The following is a 19055-nucleotide window of genomic DNA, read 5'->3' as shown; positions in this document are numbered from 1 at the left end:
AAGCATAGTGATTAATCACAAAAACAATATGTAATTATATATGTGTTTTCCAATGGTCTTAGGCGACCCCTGTGGAAGGGTCATTGGACCCCAAAGGGGTCGCGACCCACAGGTTGAGAACCGCTGCTCTAGATTAAATAAATAGACACACTCATGTCCACCAGCTGGTGCCCTGCCTAGCACCTATGGGACGTTGTGTGGGAAGTTGTGTTCCTTTGGTAGAAATCTCTCTCCCGGGAGAGGCTCTATATTCCCGTCATCTCTGCACTCCTTACACTGTACATTGTGGGTGCTCAATAAATATTTGTTAAACCGAAAAAGAAGCAATCCGTTACTCCAACGGGCTCTACACGAGGAAAGGAGGGAGCGAGGATGGGGAAGAAACTTACCTTCTAAGGGTGGAGGGTGATGTGGGAGGGCCCCAACGTCAGACACGGGTTTTCTACCTTCCTCACCACTTTCACTCCTCTGGCTCCGTTTCTGTCTAGGCTGTCGGCTTCTTTCCCTCCCTCGCCTTGTCCTGTCTCTGCCAGATCAGTGACCTCACTGTCACTGGGAGGAGTTGTCACTCTCTGTGGCCTCACACACCTGCAACCTGAAAGATAAACCAAGGCGGCGAAGGCAGACAGGGAACAGCCTGGCTGGCGTCAGACGGTCCGGCACACGCTTCCCCTCAGACAGCACAGCGGGGGCCATGGCTAAAGCAGTGGGTCGGTATTTTCACCTGACTCCTTCCTCTTCGTCTCCAAAGTTTAAATGAAACTGGGGCCTGGCGCATAGGCCTGGCCCTCATCACCGAACCACCAGGCCTGACTTCTGCCTGCCCCCAGCCCCTACGGACTCCAACCATCCTCTGTGACCTCATTCCCCGCTCAGGGTTCCACGTGCCACTCTGTGAGGTCATCAAGAGAAGATCCCTTTCAGCTTCCCACCCTCAGAGGCCCCAAGAGCCGGTTCCCTGACAGATCCGTTTGGGGTGGTTTCAGGCTGGCGCTCTCAGCAGGTCACCCGGCCCTGCGCCTGGAGGGCTGATGTCTCCAGATAGCAGGTGATGCGCCCTTTCGTCCACTGATTCCTTGAGGAGCTTCAGAGGTCGGCGTTTCCACCCGGCTGCTGGGCCCCTCTCCGCAGGCCATGGACGGCGGAGCCCCCTCGGTGCGGGAGCTGCCCCAGCGGCTGTGGCCGGGCCCGGGCGGCGAAGAGCAGCACCTCCTGCGGAGCCTGGCGGCGGCGCACGCCTTGGGCGGGATCATCCGGCCGTGCTACGGCCCCCTCGGCCTCCAGAAGCTCCTGGTGACCGCCAAGGGCGAGACGGTGATCACGGGGTACGCCACGGCCATCCTGGGGGCCCTGGAGCTGGAGCACCCCGCCGCCCGGCTCCTGCGGGACGCGGCGCTCAGCCACGCCGAGCACAGCGGCGACGGCGCGGCCTTCGTGGTGCTGCTGGCCGAGGCCCTGCTGGCCGAGGCCGAGCTCCTGCTGCGGGCCGGCCTGCCCCGCGCCCAGCTCCGCGAGGCCTACGCCGCGGCCACCGCCGAGACGCTGGAGCTGCTGCCCTCGCTGGCCGTGCGCTCGCTGGGGCCCCTGGAGGACCCGTTCTGGGCCCTGCACACGGCGATGAACACGCACACGCTGTCCCACGCGGAGTTCCTGACCAGGCTGGTGGTGCAGGCGTGCTGGGAGGCCCAGGAGCTGGACGGCACCTTCCGCCCCGAGCGCCTGGGCGTGTGCGCGCTGCGGGGCGGGCAGCTGGACCGCTCGTGCCTGCTGCCCGGGCTGGCCGTGCCCGGCAAGCCCTGCGGGAAGGTGACCGCCGTGGTGGGCGGCGCCCGGGTGGCGCTCTTCGCCTGCTCCTTCGGCCTCGCGCATCCCAATGCGCCCGCCACTGCCACCATCTCCAGCCCCGCCGAGCTCGCCCGCTTTCGGATAGGGAACGAGCAGATGACGGAGAAGCAGGTGCTGCAGCTGGCCACGGGGAACGTGAACGTGGCGGTGGTGTGGGGGGACGTCGAGGAGCGGGCGCTGGCGCAGGCGGACCGGAGCGGCATCATGGTGATCCAGGTGATGGCCCTGCGCGGGCTGGCGTGCCTGAGCGAGGTGCTGGGCACGCCCATGATGCCCTATCTGCTCCCCCCGCTGCAGCTGGGGAAGTGCCAGCGCGTGTACCCGCAGGAGCTGGGGCAGGGCTCGGCCGTGGTGTTTGAGTGGGAGGGCTCCGACACCCCCGCCCTCACCCTGGTGCTCAGGGCGGCCACCAAGGAGGGGCTGCGCGGGGCGGAGCAGGCCGTCTACCACGGCATCGACGCCTTCGCGCAGCTGTGCCAGGACCCCCGGCTGCTCCCGGGCGCCGGGGCCACCGAGATGGCTCTGGCGAAAATCCTCGCGGATAAAGGCGCCGCGTTGGAAGGGCCCAGCGGGCCCGCGCTCCTGGCGTTTGCCCAGGCCCTGCGGTCTCTCCCCGCCACCCTGGCGGAGAACGCGGGCCTCGCCGTCTCCCAGGTGATGGCAGACCTGACGGCCGCGCACCAGCAAGGGCACTTCCTGATAGGAGTGGGGGTCGAGGGGATCATCAACGTGGCCCAGGAAGAGGTGTGGGACACCCTGGCGGCCAAGGCCCAAGCGCTGCGGGCCGTGGTGGACATCGTGCTGCAGCTGGCCACTGTGGACGAAATCGTGGTGGCCAAGACGAGTCCCCCGCTCCAGCAGGACCCAGGTCCCTGCCCCACGAAGGCCCGGGGGCACCCGTCTTCTCCCAAGACACCCGCACCCATCACACGCTAAGATCCCCCTTCCTCACGCGGGAGGAGAGGAAGGCCACAGTGGAGACTGGAAATGAGAGATGCGGACGGATTTCTGAGAGGCTCTGCTCACCGTCCACTGGTTTCTTGTGATGAGAACTTTTAAGATCTACTTTCTTAGCAAACTCCAAATCTACAATACAGTATTGTAGACTACCATCCCCATTGTCTCAGGACTATTTTTTCTTATAACTGGAAGTTTGGCCATTTGTACTTTTTGACTACCTTTCACCCATTTCACCCACTATCTCCACCCTGCCCACCCCCATCTCCACCTCTAGTACCACTAATCTGTTGTCTGTATCTATACGTTTGTGTTTCTTCATTTTTCTAGATTCCACATATAAGCAGATCATATAGTATTTGTCTTTCTCTGACTTATTTCACTTAGCATAATGCTCTCAAGATTAATTGATGTTGTTGCTAATGACAGAATTCCCTTCTTTTTATAGCTGAATAATATTCCATTGTATACATGTACCACATCTTTTTTCAAAAATAAGTTTATTGATTTTAGAGAGGAATGGAGAGCAAGAGAGAGAGAGAGAAACATCAATGATGAGAGAGAATCATTGATTGGCTGCTTCCTGCACACCCCCTACTGGGGATGGAGCTCGAAACTTGGTCATGTGCCCTGAGAATTGAACCTTAACCTCCTGGTTTGTGGGTCAACACCCAACCACTGAGCAACACCAGCCTGGTTTTTTTTTTTAAAAAAACTGATTTTAGAGAAAGGAAGAGAGAAACATGGATTTATTGTTCCACTTATATATGCATTCATTGGCTGATTCCTGTATGTGCCAGGACCTGGGATTGAACCCACAACCTTGGCACATAGGGACAATGCTCCAACCAACTGACCTACCTGACCAGGGTTGTACCATACCCTCTTTATCCCTTTGTACTTGGACACTTAGGTTGTTTCCATGTCTTGGCTGTGTAAATAATGCTGCAATGAACATGGGGTGCATATTATCTTTTTGGGACAGCAATTAAGTTTTCTTCAGATAAATACCCAGAAGTGGAATTGCTGGACCATACGGTAGTTCTATTTCCAAGTTTCCGAGGAACCTCCACACTGTTTTCAATAGTGGCTGCATCAGTTTACGTTCCTACCGACATAGCACCAGGGTTGCCTTTTCTCCACAGCCTCACCAACACTTTTTGTTACAAATTCATTAAATATAATTGCTTCTCTCCTCCCTCCCACGTTTCATTTTCTGTGTGTTGTTTTTTTTCCACTGGTTTATTTCAAATTCCTAATCATATAATTCTCAACCATTTCTTTCTTTCTTTGCCCATGGTTTCTACTTTTCCATGTCTCTGGATCTGTTTTGTTCATCAGTTTATTTTGCTCATTAGATTCTATATGAGTGAGATCATGTGATACTTGTCTTTCTCTGATTCACCTATTTCACTTAGCATGATACTCTCCAGGTCCCTCCATGCTGTCTCAAAGGGTAAGAGATTCTTCTTCTTTTTTTTTTTTTTTTCACAGCTACATAGTATTCCATGGCATAAATGTTCCACAGCTTTTTTATCCACTCATCTACTGATGGGCACTTGGGCTGTTTCCAGATCTTAGATATTGTAGATTGTGCTGCTATGAATATAGGGGTGCATACATTTTTCCTGACTGATGCTTTGCATTTCTTGGGATATATTCCTAGAAGTGGGATCACTGGGTCAAATAGCAGTTCCATATCTAAATGTTTGAGGGCCGAAACCGGTTTGGTTCAGTGGATAGAGCGTCGGCCTGTGGACTGAAAGGTCCCAGGTTCGATTCCGGTCAAGGGCATGTACCTGGGTTGCGGGCACATCCCCAGTGGGAGATGTGCAGGAGGTAGCTGATCGATGTTTCTCTCTCATCGATGTTTCTAACTCTCTATCTCTCTCCCTTGTTCTCTGTAAAAAATCAATAAAGCATATTAAAAAAAAATAAATGTTTGAGGAAACTCCATACTGTTTTATAACCCACCTCCCATCCCATGAGTCACTCCCTAGGCCACTCCCTAATGGCAGGAGCCACACCTGAACTGTGTCAAATACTTACAGGGCGCTGCTGACTACCCCCTCAGCATCCATCCCCACCCCATCTTCAAGTAGATTTCAGTGCCACACACTTACCAGGAGCTGACCCCACGCCTGGTCTAAGGATATGCTCTGGTTGGTTTAACTTGGTCAACACTTTCCATTTTCCTGGCCAATCCCTGGTCCAGGGGTGGACCTGGGCCCAAACAGCCCAACCAAAGTGAACTGGAGGGTTCTGGCCTGGACCACGGGCCTAGAAGTCCAATCTGCCCTACTGGACGCAAATTAGGAAGCACTGGCTTTATGGCTGCTGGCAGCCTCTCTGTGGCCCGAGGGGAACCAGCAGGGTTCTTGTTTGGGTTGATAGTTGTCTCTCTCTCTAAAATATGTGCATACAACCTAGGCAGAGGCAGATGATGTAACAGACCCAGGGAGTTTCCAGAACCTGCCAGGCTCACACTGCCTGTTTGGGGCGGTTAGGACTAGATTCCCACTTCCCAGCAACTGACTCGGGACCTCCTGGCCTCAGCAGGTAGACAGTGCGTCCCTGTGCAAGGATTCCTGAGGAAGATGGGACAGTTCTAGCTGCTGAACAGAACCCCAGGAGGAAGGGGAAACGAAACGGGGCTTCCTTCTGCTTAAGGTAGAACCAGTGACAGGGACCCAGCCTAGTGAGTTGGTGACACTGAGCCACAACTCCTTCCCTTCCTCCACCCTAACGCGCTGAAAGCCCACGCCCTCTGAGACTGCCCTGGAGGAAGGAGGCACTCCCTGCCAGGTATCTGCCCACCTGGGGTCAGGGTGAGGGCAAGGCAGTGACACAGGCTGGGAACAGCTGTAAAAAAGGCGGGTGAAAAGGTGGTTTTGGGGGCAAGTTTCTCACTCTCCTTGTTAAAAAATGGCTAGAAATAAAGTACACAAATCAAACACAAAATACAGAGAGAGGAACCATTTCCCCCAACTCTCTCACTTACAGGTGTGACTAGATAAACAATGCTGGCAGGATCAGACATGAGGACAGTTTGGTTTGTCCTTCAGAGCCCCTCTGACAGCTCATGGAGAACAGCTGGTTAGTCCATGTGAACACAGCTAAGGTACCGTACCACTCATTCATCTATCAAGGATTTACTGAATACCTACCTATTCTGTGCCCTGGAGATACGGCTCTGAAAAAAACACAGAAAAGGCTGCAGTATCCAGGAACTCACATCTTAGTGGTGGAGGGGAGCCTAAGGGGAACAGATCTTAAGTAAATAAACAGGATTTCACACTGTGCCCAGGCTCTGCAGGAAGTAACAGGGCCTGTCAGGTACAAAGTCAGGCTGGAGGGTCCCGCTGTAGATAGGGGTCAGGAATGCCTCCCTGGGGCACATGGCTAAGCCATGTGAGCAGTCTGAAGACAGGTCAGGAAACAGGAGGACCTCAGGTACCTGGCGAGCAGTAAGCGGGAGCTGGAGAGGCCTGGGGGGTCCTAGAAGGCAGGGCCTTGGAGGCCAGGCGGGAGCCTGTTGGGGCCCCTGTGACAGACGGGAACACAGCTATGTACCTGCCATTCTGCACACATGAATAAGCCATGACGGGTTTTCCTGGTGGGCCTCTGAGGACTCTGACCTGGGTTTAAGTTTGAGATCTCTCACTATAATGACCTTGAGAAATCTACTTGAGTTTTTCTCATTCGAAAAATTAAGTTTCTTTGAAGCCAAAACACTTAAGCTCCAAACCTCAGCCTCATCAGTCAAGCAGCCATTAACAAAACTAGCACAAATTTCACACACACACACACACACACACACACACACACACACACACACACAGCTTAAATTGTTAGAACAATGTGGCAGAGATATGAGTAAATTCCCCAAGAAAAACTGATTATGATTCGGGGATAGTACACTTTGTCATTACGTTTTCACGTGGTCCTTTAAGAACTCGATTTTGACCCTAGGTCTGGGTTGATCTGGCCGCTCCAGTTCATCAAAAACCCAAGCAATAACCATCTTAGATATTTGTCACGTGTATCCCGTGCCTCCGTGCTAGCTGCGGGGTCTGTCCCCGTGGCTGAGCCGGGGAGGAACTGCAGGGCGGGGAGAGAAAGGGGGGCGCGCCGAGACCCCCGCCCACTGGACACCGAGAGGAAGCCCCGGGACGGCTTCCGCCGCCTCCGACTCAGGGAAGAAAGAGAACTGCGAAGTGACGCCAAGCGGAGGACGGGGCAGGGAGGAGCGAGTGGGCAGCGCTGGACGCGGGGCCCCAGGGTCCGGCGGGGCAGGGCCGTGCGGGTGCAGCCGCTCGGGGCTCCGGCTCCCGGGGCGCAGGGCAAGGAGAGACGGGGAGACGGGAAGCCCTGGGAGCGGCAGAAGCGAGGGCAGGACTGGACGGGAAGGACGAGGGCGCCGGCGGCGGCAGACGCCCGCAGGAACCGCAAGCGAGCGGCCAGCGGGGCTCCGCTCCCCCCAGGGGCCGGCCAGTGGAGGCGGGGCGGGGGGCCGCCCTGCACCAACGGGAGGGAGTCGGCGGCACGAGGACCAATGAGAGGCCGAGGCGGAGGCGTGGCGGAACGGCAGGCAGCTAGAGGGCCAATAGGAGGCCGAGGCCGCGGCCGAGAGAGCGGGTGACCCTCGGCCCGACGCCCGCGAGGGGAACCCGGAAGGCGGTGGGGGCGGGGAGCGGGCTGACAACCTGTCAAACCTACTCCGGGACGAACTGGGTCACGCGCCTCCCGAGCCCGGGCGCCCCCGCCCAGGGAGGCCTGGCCGCGCCGCTTCCTGTTCCGGCCGGCGGTGGGGGCGGGGCGGCGCCGGCACCTGCCTCCCCCGCCGCGGTCGCCCACCGGTGCTCTCCCAGCTCCTAGCGCTCGGCCGCGTGGTGTCTCCGACCGCGCAGATGAAGACACGGCCCACCCGAGCGACCCTCCACTGTGGGGACGCCTCACCCGGCGGCCGTCCGCACGCCGTTCGGCCGGGTCCCCGCGTCCCGCGTTGGCGGCCGGCGGCGCACTACTTGGCGCGGAAGGACCCGAGGCGGCGGAGGGATCCGTGCGGAGCGGCTAGGCCCGCCCACCGGCCGGGTGGCAGGTCCCACCGTGGGGAGGACCCAGCTTCCCCGGCGCCGGGCTCTGGGGACGGCGGCCTGACTCAGTGCGGCGGGGCAGAGCGCCCTCGCCATCGGCCCTGCACGTCTCCCTGCTGGCTCCGACGCGGAGCGCTCGTTTCCCGGGGAATTAAACGCAATGGACGCCTCGGTGAAAGCCCGCGGGAGCCCAGGTCCCGGTCGCACGCTCGCTTCACCTCCCCCGGCGTCCGGTCCGGGATCCCGCCGCTGGGACCGCTAGGGCGCAGTTGCTCTTCGCTGGCGGTCAGTCCGCAAAATGGGTGTTGGCGCGCCGTCTCTAATTAGACAGCACAAGTGCATTTCTCGGTGCACATTTGCTCAGGACTTTGGCAACTGCGGAGGAAAGGGCCACATGCGGACCTGACGAGCTCAGGGAAGGCCTGCGTGGCGGTCTTGCAAACTGAGGACTTACCAATAAAATAACCGCAGAGGACGGTCTGAAATTAAGCTTTAAAAGCAGTTATGGTGGGTAGCCACCTCCTGACAAGGTCAGTCTTTACCCTAACGGAGCGTGATGTCTTTTTGCATCTAAGATAACATACTGAAATGTCAGGGTGACTTGTAACTTCCCTTTTTCCAGACCTCTCAGGGCACAACCCTGGGCTCCGGGACAGAGAGCACAAATTCCTTCATTGTTATTATCATGTTAATTGTTGATTTATCTATCCTGTACCCACCTCAGTAAAAGAAGTATGTGTCTATCATTGGACTTTTTTTTTTAAACGTCTGCCTTTTTTTTTTTTTTTAATATATTTTACTGATTTTTTACAGAGAGGAAGGGAGAGAGATAGAGAGTTAGAAACATCGATGAGAGAGAAACATCGATCAGCTGCCTCCTGCACATCTCCCACTGGGGATGTGCCCGCAACCCAGGCACATGCCCTTGACCGGAATCGAACCTGGGACCCTTCAGTCCGCAGGCAGACGCTCTATCCACTGAGCCAAACCGGTTTCGGCCATTGTACATTTTTAAAAATATTTTTTTATTGATTTCAGAAAGTAAGGGCGGGGGGAGGGGGAGAAACACCAATAATGAGAGAGAATCATTGATCAGCTGCCTCCTGCAAGCCCCCTACTGGGGATCAAGGCCCCAACCGTGAATCGAACCATGACCTCCAGGTTCATAGGTCGACACTCAACCACTGAGCAATGCTGACCGGGCTTTCATTTTACTGTTTATACAACCCCAGAGGTTTCCCCGGCTTTGCTTTCTCCAGTCTCTCTAATCCATTACCAGTGGATTTCATGTAACCCACCTACATCTCCTTTGATTGTAACTTATAAAAATAGGTGAAAAACCACCATTCTCTGGAGCATTTATCCCAATCTGCTGAGCTTCTGCTTCCCAGCAATTATCTACAGCTTGCCTCAAACTCACAAAAATTCTTTACAGGTTTGAATGTTTTTATGTTAACACAATGAATGGACAGTGAATATCAGGTTTTAATTTTTACTACTTGGCCATTCAAATTATGTTAACCCCCCAAACTGTATAAAGATCTAAGAATGTAGATTGAAAATGCTAAAATTTGGATGCTTAATTTACATTTTTGACATAGTAATTATTTGAAGTGTTTCGTTGCAATGTTACAATGAAATAAAACACTTCATTCAGATACCATTTAAATCTTTAATATAATCCAAGCATTGCACTGTACTCAAACATTTGCATGTGTTTTTATGCAAAGCATTGTGCTCAAATGTTTTATTACTTTACCAAATGCATACTGTATTTCATCAGTAAAGTTTTATTCCGTTTTAAAACCTACAGGATTAGGAAGAAAACAATATATTGTGTTATCTATATGCGAAATGTACAGATGTAAATTTGTTACATTTATGAGAAACATGGTCATCAAGAAAGTAAACTGGATAAAATTTTAAAAAAGAAAGTGCCCTTTAAATTCATGAGTTTAATGTACATGAGCTTACCCATCAATTTAGCAGTAACATTCTAATACTTGAAGAACTACCATATTTATTACTCTATAGTATAGTATTATCAATCAAAGGTTGGGATAGATGCCAAATCTTTTTTATAAAGATGAAAAGCTGACAAAACAACAGATGACCTTATATGTTTTATTGTAGCTCATTCCTAATTGCCAGCTCATTTTCCAGAGGGAGTAGTTGTTCTCTGTTTTGACCAATTAGCAACCCTCAGTGTTAGAAGCTCTTGACCCTCATTGGATATATGTAAAAATTAGCATATTCTCTTATGCCCAAAGTGTCTTTTAAAAATAAATAGTAGCCGAAACCGGTTTGGCTCAGTGGATAGAGCGTCGGCCTGCGGACTGAAGGGTCCCGGGTTCGATTCCGGTCAAGGGCATGTACCTGGGTTGCGGGCATATCCCCAGTAGGAGATGTGCAGGAGGCAGCTGATCGATGTTTCTCTCTCATCGATGTTTCTAACTCTCTATCTCTCTCCCTTCCTCTCTGTAAAAAATCAATAAAATATATTTAAAAAATAAATAAATAAAAATAAATACTTTTATTGATTTTAGAGGAAGAGCAATTTTTTAAAAATCCTCACCTAAGGATATTTTTCCATTGCTTTTAGATAGAGTGGAAGGGATGGGGGGAGAGGGAGAGAGAAACATTGATGTGAGAGAGACACATCAATTGGTTGCCTCCCTTTGATGTGTGGGCCAACACTCTAACCACTGAACACACAGTCCAGGGCAAGAAGGATTTTTATAATTCCCTACCAAATGCCTTGGCACAGTTTCATTTCTCAGTTGACAGTATATTTCCTAGACTAGAAGGAAAGAGCAGGCAACCTCTTCAGTTCTCTGGGAGAGATGGGCTGGTGGCTTTACCATGGGGGTAAAGACATCTTCATGGCAGCTTAGCCTGGGCTATGTGATTGGGAATTCAGTTTAGACAAAAAGGGGGAAAGATTCTGTGAATGGGAAATAAATATGCCTTGAGTTAGAGGTCGCCCACCAGTGGTTTACAGATGTGGTTTTTGGTTTTTTGTTTTTAAACATATTTTTATTGATTTTAGAGAGAAAGAGGAGATAGAAACATCAATGATGAGAGAGAATCATTGATTGGCTGCCTCCTGCACGCCCCCCACTGGGGATCGAGCCTGCAACCCTGGGCATGTGCCCTTGACCAGAATCGAACCTGGGACCCTTCTGTCTGCAGGCTGACACTCTATCCACAGAGCCAAACCAGCCAGGGCTACAGATGTGTTTTGTTTATTTCTCACAATGTTTAGAAATTTTTAAATTAGTTTCCAATATTTGAAAAAATGGGAGATTTCAGATAAAATACTGAGTTGCTTCTGTTGAAAATTTGACAGACATTGCTCACTTCTTGCCGGATGGAATGCTGCCCCCTTTAGACAGGGTGTACATTGTTGAGCTCAGTACAATAATTTGGCCACTGAATGAATCTGTTGGAAATACCTGCTGTAGGTTATATAAAATTGTGAAAGACTTCATCACAGAGAGAACTTGGACTTAGGAAGAAGAGATGACCTTAAGTTTTTGTTGTAAATATATAGAATGAGCTCAGAAATGGAAAGTAATTGGAATGATATATGGCAACTGGATGTACCCCATTATTTCTCTTATCAGTCCCCTGGTACAAGGAAAGGTCAGGTTGTATCAAAGTGAAAATTTGAATAAAAAATGGAGCCCTGACCGATCTGGCTCAGTGGATAGAACATCGGCCCTCAGATTGAAGGGTCCTGGTTTCATTTCCAGTCAAGGGCATATACCTCTATTGCAGGCTGGATCCCTAGACCCGGTTGGTTGGGTGTGTGGAGAAGGCAACCAATCGATGTTCCTCTCTCTCTCTCTGTCCCTCCCTCTCCCTTACACGCTCTCTAAGCACCAATGGAGAAGGATCCTCGGGTGAGGCTTAAAACAACAAGAAAGGAAATAATGTTCCTGTGGTATACATTCCACTTGGAAAGTCATTGCCTTGATTAAAGTGAACCTAAGAATAGTTACAACTGTGAGAGATTATGTAAGAAGAAGGGATTCCCCAAAGGGTTACAGAGTAACAACCACGATGACAATGAGACAATGTCGACATGACTGAGCAATAACTACGTGATGGACATTGTTCTAAACGCTTTATCTGGACTGTATCATGTTATATTTTCATTTCCTGTTTGCTACCTACCTCACCTTACTTTTGTTCTTGTAGCTGCCTTGAACCCTCTAAGACCCAGGCATGAGGTAAGTGCAATAATTTGCGGTACCTTAGGATGCCACTAACCTTTGGCCATTATTGGTTCTACAAGTGCCCAGATGTTCCTTCTTTTCTGCCTTCCCCTGACTATATCCCTAGCTTGTCCTCCTGTCCTGGTCTGTGCTTTTCCCTGTTGGCATCAGACTTCTTACCTCAGCAAGAAATATTCCTGTCTTAGGGCAGAGAAGAGAGAGAATCAGCCAAGAATTGAGGCAAAAAAAATGTGGTAGAAAGAAAGAGAAACGAAAGAGAGAAATAAGATAGAGAAATGGAGATACAGAAACAGCCTCCACCCACAGGTGGGTCCAGATACATTGATGGGGGAAAGTTTAAATAAAATGCATACTCTCACATAATAGAATGTTTGCAAAAGTTTTAATAAGATGGCCCAATGCCATACTATATAAAGAAAAAGCAAAAAAATGTAATTGTATATAAAAAAAATTTGGAAATAAATAAATAAATAAAGAAAGAAAGAAAGAAAGAAAGAAAGAAAGAAAGAAAGTAGTTGGCCCTGGATGGTGTTGCTCAGTGGTTAGAGTGTCAGCCCTGTGCACCGAAGGGTCTCCAGTTTGATTCCAGGTCAAGTACCTGGGATGCAGTTTCAATCCCCAGCCCCAGTCAGGATTGTAAGATGTGTCTCTTACATAGCTGTTTTCTTCTCTCCCCCTCCTCCTTCCCTCCCACTGTCTCTAACAAAAAACCCCCCACAATGGACATAGTGAGATTTGCAAGGATCTTAGTGAGAATTTCAAGAACCTTAGTGAGAACATCAAAGACATGAAAAGGGACCAGTCAGAAATTAAGCATATATTAACTGAAATAAAGAATAGTTTTCAGGGATCCAACAGTAGAATAGAGGATTCTGAGAAATCAACAATTTGGAATATGAGGAAGCAAAAAATATGCAATCAGAAGAGCAAAAAGAAAAAATATTCCAAAAATACGAAGATAGTGTAAGGAGCCTCTGGGACAACTTCAAGTGTACCAACATTTCCATTATGGGAGTGTCAGAAGGAGAAGAGAGAGAGAAAAATACTGAAACCTATTTGAGGAAATAATGACAGAAAACTTCCCCTACCTGGTGAAAGAAATAGACTTACAAGTCCAGGAAACACGGAGTCCCATACAAGAGGAACCCAAAGAAGCCCACACCGAGACACATCATAATTAAAATGCCAAGGGCTAAAGACAAAGAGAATCTTAGAAGCTGCACAAGAAAAGCAGTTAGTTACCTACAAAGGAGCACCCATACGACTGTCAGCTGATTTCTCAACAGAAACTTTGCAGGCCAGAAGGGAGTGGGAAGAAACATTCAAAGTGATGAATATAGCAAGGGCCTACAACCAAGATGACTCTAACCAGCAAAGCTATCATTGAGAATTGAAGGTCAGATAAAAAGCTTCACAGAGAAGAAAAAGCTAAAGGACTTCACCACCAAACCAGTATTCCATAAAATTTTAAAGGGTATCCTTTAAGAAGAGGAAGGAGAAGAAAAGATAAAAAATATGAACAATAAAATGGCAACAAATACATATCTGTCAACAACTGAATCAAAATAAATGAACAGGGAATCAAATAAACAAAATATACTGATGAATAAAATAGAACCAGAGTCCACTGGCATGGCTCAGTGGTTGAGTGTCAACCTATGAACCAGGAGGTCACGGTTTAACTCCCCAGTTAGTTCACATACCCCGGTTGTGAGCTCGATACTGAGTGTGGGGTGTGCAAGAGGCAGCTGATCAATAATTCTCTTTCTTCATTGATGTTTCTATCTCTTTCTCCTTCCTCTTCCTCTTTGAAATCAATAAAAATAAATTTTTAAAATAAAATATAATATAATAGAACCAGAGGCATGGAAACATGAAACAGACTGATGAATCTCAGAGGTAAGGGGTCAGGGCGTTGGAAGAGATTAACCAAAGATCTTATATGCATATAAGATACTTAGGGACACAGACAGTAGGGTGGTGAAGGCCTGGGGCAGGGCAGGAACGAGGTTGGGGGGGGGGCCCATAGGGGAAGAAGAGGGGCATCTGTAATACTCTCAACAATAAAGATTTAAAAGAACTAATGTCTATATGCCTGAATGAAAAACAAACACACAAACAAACCACTTTCATTACCTGCATTAAAAGGTGAAGTAGAGTATTGGGAAGATAAAAAATGAGGACACATGTAGCAATAATAAACAGCAACAAATTCCAGCCTGCCTTGGCTTTTTCTGCAGTAACAGAGTTTTTAGGCAGCCAAATGTCTCCAGTCCCTTTTGGAAAAGGGGAGGGCCCATATAATGAATAAATAATCTAACCATATTTTGCCTCAGTAGGAAAAAACCCTGCCTGTGCAAGTAACCATCTCTTCCGTGTTTTCATATTAAATTGCTTATCTGGACCAAAGCAAACTTTTAAAAATACAAACCCTGTTTGGCATCCAATCAGTTGGTATAAACTCAAAGGAAATCAATCAGCATTAGCCAGCCAATGTCGAGTCGCCGTAGACTTGCTCTCCTGCGCTTTCTATGTAGGATTCATAGGGACTATCTTTGGGGGAAGCACTGAGGCCCAGAAAGCGTGCATGATGCCATGGACTGCATGACATCCTCCCAAATTCACAAGTTGAAGTTCTAACCTCCAGTGTGACTGTCTAAAGATGGGGCCTCTGGGAGGTAACTAAGGTTAAATGAGTCATAGAGCGGAGCCCTGATCCAATAGGATTAGCATCCTTCCCAGAAGAGAGCTCAGTTTGTCCCTGCCATGTGAGGCCAGCAAGAACGCAGCCTTCTGAAAGCCAGGAACGGAATCAGCCGGCATCTTGATCCTGGACTCCCAGACTCCACAACTGTAAGGAAATAAACGTCTGCCGTTGAAGCCGCCAGGTCTGAGGAACAGAAGGCCAAGCTGACTGACCCAAGCGACTGGTCTAAACACCTGACAGTCTCGTGTTCACCTCCGGGTCTTCACCCGGATTACTTCTGCGTTGCCTTCTTTTCTGCAGAAGTTACACCCAGTCCATCTGGCCGAAACACGCGCCTCTCTTCCTCTGTCAGAGCACTTTCTGAAAAGCATTTATCCCAGTCTGTACTTACTCTGTTTGTTCATTTACTGTTGACTTTCACTTGCACTAGGATGAAGGATTCATAGAACAGGGGCCCCTGGCCCCTTGCCCTCTGTCACGCCCCCACTGCACAGCAGAAGCCTGGCACACGGGGGCAGTCCAGGCGAGCGCCCCATTTTACTACAGCTGTGCCCATGTTGGGGTGCCAAAGGGCCTGGGGACTTTCTTCATTTCCCAGTTACAATGAAGGACCTGTATTAAGCCAGGTCAGTAACAAGTATTTTGAATGTAGGCCTGGCAGTTTTCCTGTTCATGCGATGTCAAGGCCATCTTGAATTGGTTCTCTATTCCATTCCAAACAGGCTCAGACTAGATAGAAGAATCCGCTCATGGGTTTCACTTGTCCACAGGTAACGATGGCGAACAAGCAGAGTGGTGGGCCTCCCCTGTTCCCTGTGAAAGGCGTGGGCTTGGGCCCAGGACATTCAGCTCCAGTTTGGGTGTTGCTGTAGCCCGTCGTGTGCGCTGGGCTAACAGCGCCTGCCCTGCACACTTCTCAGGGAAGCTTAAAACAAGATAAGAAGGTTTTTAAATCTTGTAACAGATGGACTAAAAGTCTATGTCCATATAAGCCACTACTGACATCTTAACCTTGTTACCTGGGTCCCCTTCATGTCCCCTTGGGTGACAGGATCATATATTGTCCTTCATGGTGCTCTCTGTGGCGCCCCAGGTCAGCCTTGGTCTTTCTTCAGCCATGACCAGCTTCCCTCACAATCATTACGTAGGCACAGTTAGCTCTCGTGACCCCAAGGTGCTCCTTCACCCCTTTATAGGTGGCAAGCAGACTTCTCCAAGGTCACAGACCACACACTCCCTCAGAACCTGCTCCCTTCAGAAACTCCCCTACCAGAAAATTGGTAAAGGTGTTTGCCTCTGAAGAAATAAACCTTGGCCAGGGGGTGTGGCTCAGTGGTTGGGCATTGACCTACGAACCAGGAGGTTATGGTTTGATTCCCAATCAGGACACATACCCAGTTGTGGCTCCATCCCCAATGGGGGAATGCAGGAGTCAGCCGATCAATGATTCTCTCTCATCATTAATGTTTCTATCTCTCTCTCCCTCTCTCTTCCTCTCCAAAATAAAAAAATATATATTAAAAAAAAAAGAAATCACTTTGTAAAAGTAATGACAGCAGAATAATGAAGCCAGGCTGGCCACACTCTCCAACACAGTAACAGGCACGGTAGCGGAGAAGGGGTAGGGAGAGGCTCCTCAGGAAGGTCAGTAAACTGGTGAGCCTTAACAGACAGCCTGCAGGCCCACATGTGCTCAAACTGAAGTGAGGACTGATCTCCACGGTCAAGCCTAACAACACCGTGGCTTTCCCTTCACTCTGCTTCTGAGAGGGTAGGTTGGTCAGTTCCAGCTGAGTCCTAGCCCTTCCAGGCCAATGTACCTGGCAACCTCCACAGTCAACTCCCCACTTACAGTAAAGAGTATTTTTTCTAAGGGATGCTGTCATGTTTTGGGAAAGCCAACTCAAAATAGAAGCCAAGATGGTCCAGGTTGGGAATGTAATTATGTAAGTGTATAACTCACCACTTTCCACTTCTTCTAACATACAAATGCACATCCTCAAAGTCAGAGAGAGTTAAACTGAGGAGGGAGGAAGGAAGGGAGGATGGAAGGAAGAGAGGAAGGAAGGGCGTTAAACTGCTAAACATTAAAATGGTCTACTTTCTTGGGTCCCTACCTTTCGGTATTCCTCAGATTCTAGCATTGACCCATATTAGTCTCTCTGTCTCCCATGATAATTTCGTACTTACTTACTGTTTGCCAGACATAAAGCTACTTTTTTTTTTTTAAATTCTCACCCAAGAATATGTTTGTTGATTGTAGAGAGAATAAAGCAGGGGGCGGCGGGGGAGAGAAACATTAATCGGTTGCCTCCTGTACACACCCCAACCGGAAATTGAACCTACAACTTTTTTGGTGTACATACAGGATGATGCTCCAACCAACTGTGCCACCCGGCTGGGGCCCCAACCTACTTTCAAACAATATTCAATTTCAATTATCACCTCAATGCCATAAATTCCAGTCTCTGACTTACCCCTATAGTAAATCTACACCTCTAATTTAACCTCTCAACAACTCCTAGTCTGCATTTCCAACATTTCCGGGGCCCTTCCTCTTGGAGGTGCCACCAACACCTTGGACTCCCTGGGCCTGAAAGGACTTTCTGTTTCCTCCCAAATCAACCTCTCCTGTGCTCCCTATTTCTGTTCAGGACTGGACTTCCCACACTCCTGGTCACCTAGGTTCTCAGTAGGTGGGTCTCAACTCATCTGCACTCTGGTATGGCACGGGGGAGGGGGAGGGATCTTATCCAAAAATGCATGGCCTCACCCCAGATCACTTACATTGGAATCTCCAGAAGCATTAAAAAAAGAAGAAGAAGAAGGAGAAGGAGAAGGAGAAGGAGAAGGAGAAGGAGAAGGAGAAGGAGAAGGAGAAGGAGAAGGAGAAGGAGAAGGAGAAGGAGAAGGAGAAGGAGAAGGAGAAGGAGAAGGAGAAGGAGAAGGAGAAGGAGAAGGAGAAGGAGAAGGAGAAGAAGAAGAAGAAAAGCTTTTATTGATTTCAGAGAGAGGAAGGGAGAGGGAAAGAGAGATAGAAACATCAGTGATGAGAGAGAGTCATGGATCAGCTGCCTCCTGCACGCCACCCACTAGGGACCAAGCCCACCACCCAGGCATGTACCCTGACCAGGAATCGAACCATGACCTCCTGGTTCATAGGTCAACACTCAACCACTGAGCCACACCAACCAGACTCCAGAGGCATTTTTTTTTATTTTTTTTTTTTAATTCTGTTGATGATTCAAACATGTAGCCAAGGGTGAGAACTACTTTTCCAGACCTCAGGACGATGGGAGAGACAAAGTTTCCCCTTTCCCCTCTTAGTTCTTCCGGCTGGTGGGATAATTAAAATGACATAAAACAGATTATCAGGACAAAATAACCACATTTAATTATGTATGTACATAGAGGGGTTGCATAGACTATGGGGACTCAGGACAAATGGGGCAGTTGAAGGTTTGCGTGCCATCTTGAGCTAAGGAGAAGGGGGCATGGAGTAGTGGTTTGGGACTTCAAAGGGGAGGGAGGCAATTCACTTGGGGATGGAAAAGCAAATGTTTGGTAAATAAATGTTTGTTGGACCATCTTTAACAACGGGACACAGGGAGGACTTGGATCAAACAAACCTTGCTAGGTTCCTCCGTTGATCACACCTGGTTCAGATTAAGCTATAGTTATCTCTGGTGATCTCGCCCTTCCTGGAGCAGGTCCTCTGTCTAACTTCTCTCAGGGAGTTATGGGGAAGGTCAAACATCTTTGTTTGAGCTCTTTCTCTCTCTTTCTCTCTTTCCCTTCCTTCCTTCCTTCCTTCCTTCCTCCCTCCCTCCCTCCCTCCCTCCCTCCCTCCCTCCCTCCCTCCCTCCCTCCCTCCCTCCCTCCTTCCTTTCTTTCTTTCTTTCTTTCTTTCTTTCTTTCTTTCTTTCTTTCTTTCTTTCTTTCTTTCTTTCTTTCTTTCTTTCTTTCTTCCCGCGCCTGAGGATATGTTTTTATTGATTTTAGAGAGAGAGGATGGGAGAGGAAGAAAGAGAGAGAATTATTGATGTATGAGAGGAACATCAATTGGTTGCCTCCCATATGCACCCCAACTGGAGATCGAGCCTGCAACCTGGGTAGGTGTCCCGACAAGGAATTGAACCACCACCTTTTGGTGTATGGGATGCTCCAAGCAACTGGGTCACACTGGCCCAGCGAGCCTGCAACCTGGGT

At 49.4% G+C, this 19055-nt stretch overlaps 1 protein-coding gene across 1 annotated transcript; it reads left to right on the top strand.

Moving 5' to 3' along the window:
• Positions 1 to 468: 468 nt before the first annotated feature.
• On the top strand, positions 469 to 3507 carry CCT8L2 (chaperonin containing TCP1 subunit 8 like 2). Its single transcript, XM_059711390.1, has one exon. The coding sequence runs from the start codon at positions 1135 to 1137 to the stop codon at positions 2779 to 2781; it is 1647 nt and encodes a 548-aa protein (XP_059567373.1). The 5' UTR covers positions 469 to 1134; the 3' UTR covers positions 2782 to 3507.
• The last annotated feature ends 15548 nt before the right edge of the window (positions 3508 to 19055 follow it).

Source organism: Myotis daubentonii, chromosome 10, assembly GCF_963259705.1.
Source record: "Myotis daubentonii chromosome 10, mMyoDau2.1, whole genome shotgun sequence".
NCBI lineage: Eukaryota > Metazoa > Chordata > Mammalia > Chiroptera > Vespertilionidae > Myotis > Myotis daubentonii.
The sequence above is the reverse complement of the archived record's forward strand: the minus strand, read 5'-3'. Positions and strand labels throughout refer to the sequence as shown.

Excerpts from the sequence above, each read along its gene's own strand:
- CCT8L2 (XM_059711390.1), top strand. The coding sequence starts at position 1,135 with ATGGACGGCGGAGCCCCCTCGGTGCGGGAGCTGCCCCAGCGGCTGTGG.